Source organism: Limulus polyphemus, unplaced genomic scaffold, assembly GCF_000517525.1.
Source record: "Limulus polyphemus unplaced genomic scaffold, Limulus_polyphemus-2.1.2 Scaffold302, whole genome shotgun sequence".
In the NCBI taxonomy this organism is placed as follows: domain Eukaryota; kingdom Metazoa; phylum Arthropoda; class Merostomata; order Xiphosura; family Limulidae; genus Limulus; species Limulus polyphemus.
The window spans coordinates 557,835-565,914 of NW_013665912.1; the positions used below are offsets into that span (position 1 = coordinate 557,835).

Below are 8,080 nucleotides of genomic sequence, written 5' to 3' on the forward strand. Positions count from 1 at the left end.
AATCTCTTTGCTATTATATTTGATATCCTCAACTTCAACAGGATGTAACTCACATTTTACATATAAAGCCGCTCTCCTCCCCTCTTCAATACTCTATCCCTACTGAATAGCCTGTAACTCTGTATTTCAAAAAAAATTCTGTCATCAAAATCATCAATATTTTATCATGTTTCAGTTATTCCCATTATATCAAAATCCTCCATTCCTACCAGTGCTCTAAAGTCATCTATTTTATTTCTTATACTTCTAGCATTACAATAGTAACAATTAAGCCTATCCTTTATAATTACTTATACACTAATTTACTATGCTAAACTTTTCTCTGCCTTTTATTCTTTTTCATTCGGTTTTCCTGGACCTCACCACTGTTCAGTCCTAGTTTAAAACTTTCCTTACAGCTGAGTTAATAGCCATAGCAAACAAGCCAGCCCCTACTCTATTTAAATGTAAACCATCCATTGCAAAAAGCTCCTTCTCCCACTGAACTGATCCCACAAGTCCATATAGCCAATCTGCTCATCCTTACATACTAACCTAAGCCTAGCATTTAGCCCTAATGACCTACTTATAACTTCATCCCCACAAAAGCATACCACCTTTACTAACTATATAGATGTACCTACAAAACTTTTGTACTGTCAGGTTTTGTTGAAGGCCATATTCTTTACAGTAGGTGTCTATAACTTGTTGGCAATAAATTTCAACAATAAACAAACAGCACACAATCCACTTGTATTAGAATAATATATTCAACCAAGTAAAATATATGTACAAAATTTCATTACACTCACAGTTGTATCCAGAGCTTTAGATAATTGTCTCTTTTTTTTTGTCAAAGTCCACACAGGTGCATTCAATCACTTTAGAACACCCTTTGACAAGACAAATTATCCTCCTCTATCTCTGTTATTACAATAAAAGTTGTGAAACTCACTTTAGAAATAGCCTGTTATGGCTAAACTCACATGCTGTCTAACTTCACTTAACTTCCTTTCTTGCACTTACTTGGTTGGCTATATATATTGCCTGACTGAGGCCTAGAACTTTCTACAAACCACAAGCAAACTACTTAAAACAATGAGAAAAATTCAGAATGTTCAGATAACGTGATGTCAATTCACAACAATTGAACTACACAACAAATGATTCGTAAACAGTTACCTAAGCAAACTTGCCATAACTATTGCTTTTAAAATAACGTACTTTAACACTCACACAATATAAACTAAATAATACTCTTGTATTAAATTTAAGTGAAACAGTCATGTATATCTAACATGCACAAATTTATAATTCTTCAAAATTAATAAAGCTTGTTATGTTGAAAATTAATTTGTGGACATTCGATATATGATCAAAAGGTTTTAATGTCTTATTTCATGTTTACTGGCACATACACACATCCCTAAACCACAGCAAGGACAGGAATTTATCTAGCTAGCTATTAAAATGTTATCTAGTTTTATACATTAGTTGAATCATTATTATGTTTTCCCATCATAACTGTACTTTCTGATATGTATTGTTCATATTGGAGGTTATTAAAAACTATTTCATTTTCAAAATAACCAATAATGCATATTTTACTGCTCGTGTTCATCAAGAAATTTTGCTGTTTCTTTATTCAGCTGGACCCGTGTCACCTTTCCACTGCCTTATCCTGCTTTAGGAAATACAATAAGATTTCGTGTTCGTCAAATGGGAAAATTTGAAAGTTCAAACTGGGCAGTTGATGATGGTTAGTATTACTCTAACAATTACATATGTAAAATGTTTTACTAGTTTAAAGTGAAGAAAAGTTGTCTTCATGTTCTTAGTATGATTTTGTTTATCTTTTAACTATTGAAAATCTTTTTGTTATAAGATCTATAAAATGTGATATGAAAATATTATGTTAAAATAGTAAATTTTAATTATTAATATTTGCTTAAATGAAAAGTTCATGGTTTTAAATTATAAAAAAATTAGAGCTAATATAGTGAAAGGAAATTTTCATGAAACTTTAATCAGTTTTCTTGTGTATCATTAGAAAGCTGATTTTGAGCAAAAGGCCTCACTGGCAATGGTTATGGCAGATGTAGTGTTGTTGACATATTAAATTTTGCTTTGCTGTCTCTCTTGGTTTCTTAGAATTATTTATGTAGTTTTCTACTGTTGAAGCTGTGGTTAGTTGATCCACTTCAGGAGAAGACTAACTAACTAGTGTGCCAGTTCTTGTGAATGATAGTAAAGTTAATTCAAATAAAATAATAAAAATAAATATATCATCAGTGTAAGCAAATACTAAAATAAAATTAATAATGTGCTATTAATTCTTTCCTAAACATCTGATTTGTAAATGAATTAAATAAAAATGATAATAATTACAATTCACTTGCTTAATTTGCTCATACCTAAACTGTTGGTGTTCATGATAATATATATAGCACCTAGGCCACTACTATGTTTGTCATATCACAGATGGCCTGATGGGTTCTGGTGTTGAGCAAAATGTTTCATCAGCACTAAATATGGAGGATGTAGTATGGTTGACATAATATATTTTCCTTTGCTTTTGCTCATGATTTCATAGACTATACCAACATAATGTAAACACAAACTTTGCAGTGAACATGAAAAAAAGGAAGTTGTTGCACACTATTGTGTTTTTTTTGTTACAGTGTTCATAGGTTACTGTCCAAATGGATGTTTAGGGCATGGAAAATGTTCCAAGACTGGCTGTATGTAAGTAATATATCTGTTGTTTACAGTTGTCAAACTAGAAGCCTGTTATGAATAAGTAGAAATGAAGAAGTTTTGTTAATTTTATGAATTTGAGTTCTGAGATGTACAATGTTATGTGTGCAAATGTATAAGTGCCAAATAGAAAATTAATATAAATAATTTTTTGTGTGAATAATTTATGTTTTCAAATAATGATGATTGTGTACTCTCTTCCCTTGTTGTAAATAACCCTTTTTGAAATTTTATTACTGAGTTAATTGCTTTTAAAAGCTATTGATCATTCTATAAATTTTTTGTAAAAATTCATATACACATATATAAATTAACATTTTGAATAATTTGAGAACTTGCTTGGCAGTGATTTACAATTTAGGCAGCTTTCAAGTAATATTTACTTTCCTGGACAGTTTTCAAGTATCTTGTTTCTTGTGGGGAACTTATGGATTTACTCATGTGGACAGTAATATTTCCTTTTCTGGGCAGCTTTCAGTTATTGTCGTGTTTCTTGTGCAGAACTTATGGATTTATTCATGTGAACAGTAATATTCTCCTTTCCTTGACAGCTCTCAAGTAATATTGTATGTTTCTTATTGGGAGTTTATGGATTTACTCATGTATTCCATAATTTTCTACTTTTCTGGACAGATTTCAAGTAATTTTTGTATGTTTATTGTTGAAAGTTTATGGATTTAACCATGTAGAAACTAATATTCTATTTTCCTAGGTAGCCTTCAAATAGTATTGTTTTTTTTTGTGGGAAATTTATAGATTTACTCATATAGGCTGTGATTTTCTTCTTTTCATATTTTTTTCTAAGATCATTGAATTTTTATTATTCATCAGAAGTTGTTTTGTTTCTCCAACACCATGGATGCATGTTAATGTTACAAGGTTCTGTACTCAACATTATTAGGTCTGTAACCATCATTTTCCCACTAACTATCTCAGAAAGTACACTTATTCATAACATCATTTGCATATCTTTGAGTTAAGTTTTAAGATTTATTTTACTAACCTGCTAGGAACCTGCAGATCATCACAGTTATCATTAAATGTTTTTACATGGGCTGTTATTTCATCTAAGTATATAGGACATTAACATGGTAATTCAGTTAGAACATATTTTGCTGATGTTTCAACAATTGCAGGAGCATTGCATGATAGACAAACTGTCAAGAATTCATTACCTACTATGCTTGATGTCTTCTCTCATTTATTTTTATAGGCTTCTTTCTGCTAATATCCATTCTTTATTTTCTCAGTTATTTTTTATGCCTTTCTGCAGATATCCACTCTTCAGTCTGATTTTTAAAATTGTGTGGAGCTGGATAAGATAATGATGACAAAACCTTGTCGAAACGTTGTACATTTGCTGTTATGTTAAACTTATATTAAAGTTTTTCTTCATTACCCATTCAAGCCATCTCCAGCCATTATTAAACTGATTAAAAGTCAATAAACCCATGGCTTCCTGAGAGACTGTATATGTAGATTCAGTTGTACTAGTGTCCCAAAATAAAAAGTTTCTTCAGAAAGATACTTACTTCAAATGTGGTCTGAATTTTAAAACAGAAGTATATTTTGAAGTTTATAGAATATATGACAAAATATTTTTTTTTGTTATCTACTCTTTTTTTTATTATCTTACATAAATTAGCTTTGTAACATTATTTGACAACCTTTTCAGGTGTGACTTTGGCTTTTCTGGAAACAGTTGTGAAGTTCCAGCAGTCCAATTTCCAGCTGAAATTTCTGAGACATTTTCTACTCCAACCTTACAACCTACACCAAGTGTAATAAAGGTATTTAAAAAAATATGTAACATGAAACTCATGTCAGTTACTACTAGATCTATTCATCATACATCTGTTTTTGAATTTCAATGTAAGTACTTATACTACAGTATGTAAAGTTTTTGTAATCAATGAAGTGCTATGTGGCTGCATTTTCTGATCATTTTATTGATAAAGATATATATATATTTATATATACTTCAAGAAAAATAAAATATATTTTTATTTCAGTATTTTGAATATTTTTGTGAATAATCATTTTAAAAAATCACTTAAAAGAATAACTTGCTTATACATCTTAACTAAAGCTTGATTGAATTTAGACATCTACCAAATCTTTACATAGATGTTAGACCTGTTTCATGATTATAACAGGATTTTTTACCCATTGTTCATTATTTGGATACAATTTTGAAGTTTATAAATTCAGAAGTTATTTAGATTTTGTTTTACAAAACATAGGGCAAGTTTCAGGCTCATTCACAGGATGTATGAAAGGGGGTTCTAATTTGTGAGCTCAAAAGCCAACACTTATTGTGCAAAGTACAATCAGCATGTAAAGAATGTTAATGCTATGGGAGTCTGGAGGCATGTCGACCTCCCTCCCCAAGAAAATTTGTAAAAAACTAGGTGCTGTGAGATTAAACCTGGAAGCAATTTGGCATGAAATATAGCTTAAACAATTGCATGGCTGTTCATATAAACTTCACAAACATCCACTGGAAAGTCAACAAATCGTCATTCTCTTGTAACACTGCATGGGAAGGTAGACTTAAGTTAGCATAAATGTGTGTTTTATTATAGTAAAGTACTGTACTATGTACATGCAGAATAGTTATTAATTATTAAGTTATATTACTAATTTAAACAACTCTGTAAAACAGTCGTATATTAGCTATTTCAATCATTCATTATCATATACGTGCATGCATGCACTACTGAAACAATATGTGAGCATGCTCCATATTTCTGGGGTGCTTTTCCTTAAATAACTTGCATATAGTTTTAATGTTGATAGCAGTGACACAATGATTATGTATTAAAGCTAGAGCACTCGGTTTTTCTTTGGTTTATGTACACCTCAAGTAATTATTTAACCTGCATAGAGCATATGCGGAACATTCATAGGAACCTGAACTTAGTGGCAGTGTGGCAAAGAGTTTGAGTAACATAAAGATATTTGGTAAACTGAAGCATGCTTTTAAGCAGTCAATCAGTATCTGGGGCCTGTTCTGGAGAGGTATAGAAAGACATCTTTTCTTCCATTGATGAAGTTCTTCATCAAAAATAGTTCTAGGTCTAGCTTATATATCGTATACTGTGTAGTCTCGCGAGCCAGACTCTAACTCATGTAGCTGGTAATTTTCATATGGGTTTAAGATTAGTACAGCTCTCAGCTCCTTCAATGTACAAAAAATAAAAACCTACAAAAATGCTTATATCTCAAACCCACAATCATCTTATAGTTCTATTTCTGTGACATGATGAAGCTTGCTTATGCTCAAAACCACATGTAGCTATTAGATATACAGAACTGTTTCAGTTTAAGATTAATGCAAAAGTTATGATTTGGATAGTTTATATAGCATAGGTGTCATATTTAATTATTTTTTAGAAGTGAGAGTTTATGGCAAGTTTTTTATGTAATTGTTTGCAAATCATACATTGTGTAGTGTGTACATTCAATTGTTACGAGTTAGTGATTGTTTTATTGTTGCATCATGTTACTAGAACTTTTTGAATTTTTCTCATTGTTTTAATTGAGTATTATTTCTTCAGAATATCTAGTATTGTGTGGAATGTTTAGACTTCTTTTGGGGTATAAATATGCATTGAAAGATTATTATTTAGATCCAGACATGTATGATTGTGATTATTTAGAAATAAAGAGTGTATAGTGGCGATTTTTTCAAGTGAAATTATCACAGACTGTATTGTAACAACAGAGTAGAAAATGATAATTTGTCTTGTCAATTTTGTTCTAAAGTAATTGAATCAGTCTGTGTGGACTTTGATGAAAAAAATACAATTATTTAAAGCTCTGAATACAACTGTGGTAACCAACAGTTATTGTGGTGATTTTAAAGTGAAATTATCAAAGACTGTATAATAATGAGTTTGAAAAACAATTTTTCTTGTCAAATTGTGTTCAAAAGTAACTGAACCAGCCTGTGAGCACTTTGACGAAAACGAGATAGTTATCTAAAGCTCTGGATACAATTGTGATAACCAACAGTGTAACAAATGTTTGTATATACATTTGACTTGTTTTAATATATAAATTTAAAACAAGTGAACTGTGTGCTGTTTCTTGTAGAAATTTATCATCATTTAGTGACAGACACCTACTGTAAAGAATCTGACCCATACATAAAACGTGACAGTATACAGGCAAAGTTTACTGAGAGGGGTCTGGCATTGGATGACATTATTGAGTCAGATGATCAGCCCATTCCTCAATGACTTATAATGATTACCACTATGATATTTTGTTGAATAACCTGATGAAATCAGATACTGTTCACTGGAAGTAATAACTACTCTTTAACGGTAATTGTACTATCTGTACCAACTCACTCAACTCTTTGAAGGTCTTGGAATTGCTTAATACGAGTTCTCACTGACTTTCTAGGTTATTTAGAAAAACTGGCCCATTTCTCACTATTGTTTGTTTTTCTGTCCACTTTTCTCAATTCCTGGCCATGTCAATATCCACTAAAACTGTGGCCAAATCAACCTTCAATGGCAATATAACTGGTTTGCTTTATTCCTTATATGGATTACCAGCCTGTCATCAAGGCAAGGCTTCATTACAATGGCAAGCTATTTGGGGTGAGTGATGTATGAATAAGCTTTACCATATAAGACCTACAATCAGTCTTTGACTATCTAGTTTGTGCAGGAACAGTTTAGAAGAAGGAAGTTCTCCTTGCAAAGCCCCACTTTGGGTGCAGCTTTATTACTCATAATTATTTCATACAAAGGAGTGACCCATCAATGTGTGAGTAGTATTGCACAGTCATGTCATCATCGTACTGTACATCAATGACCATTTCAGACGTGTTTTATTATGTCGTTGGTTATGATGATATTGTCTATTCTGACTATGTTTTAAATTTTTGTACAAGCCATATGCCTTTTTAACTATATAATTTACTAACCTTTTTAACAAAAATTATCATCTGATATGTGTATTTTTTACTTTTAAAATAACAGTATATAAAAAAGTTTAATTTGGCACAGGTAGCCTATGTGGATTTTTACCATAAAACCTTCAAGCAACTATAACAACTTTGCATCCATCTTTACAGATTCATGGAGCTGAACTAGGATTCCAGTGTGGAGCTTTAGGAGGAGGAAAAGCTGTCATCTTCAACCAGGATGGAGCACGAGAATTGCTGACACGTGAACTAAACACCACAGGTAGCAGGTGTGTTGTTAATTATCAGAACAATAAAATGACTACAGATGTTTTTAATTTATTTTAAGTTAGAAGCATAACACATAACAAGTATAAAACATGACTACCCTGTCACACCAAACATGCTCGCCCTTTTAGCCGT

At 31.3% G+C, this 8,080-nt stretch overlaps 1 protein-coding gene across 1 annotated transcript in view; it reads left to right on the forward strand.

Moving 5' to 3' along the window:
• Nucleotides 1-8,080, forward strand: part of LOC106457203 (reelin-like) — a 134,478-nt gene that overhangs the window by 25,199 nt on the left and 101,199 nt on the right. The window contains 4 exon segments of the mRNA XM_022383037.1: nucleotides 1,629-1,738; nucleotides 2,661-2,724; nucleotides 4,412-4,526; nucleotides 7,829-7,947. Coding sequence (XP_022238745.1) covers nucleotides 1,629-1,738; nucleotides 2,661-2,724; nucleotides 4,412-4,526; nucleotides 7,829-7,947 — 408 coding nt within the window.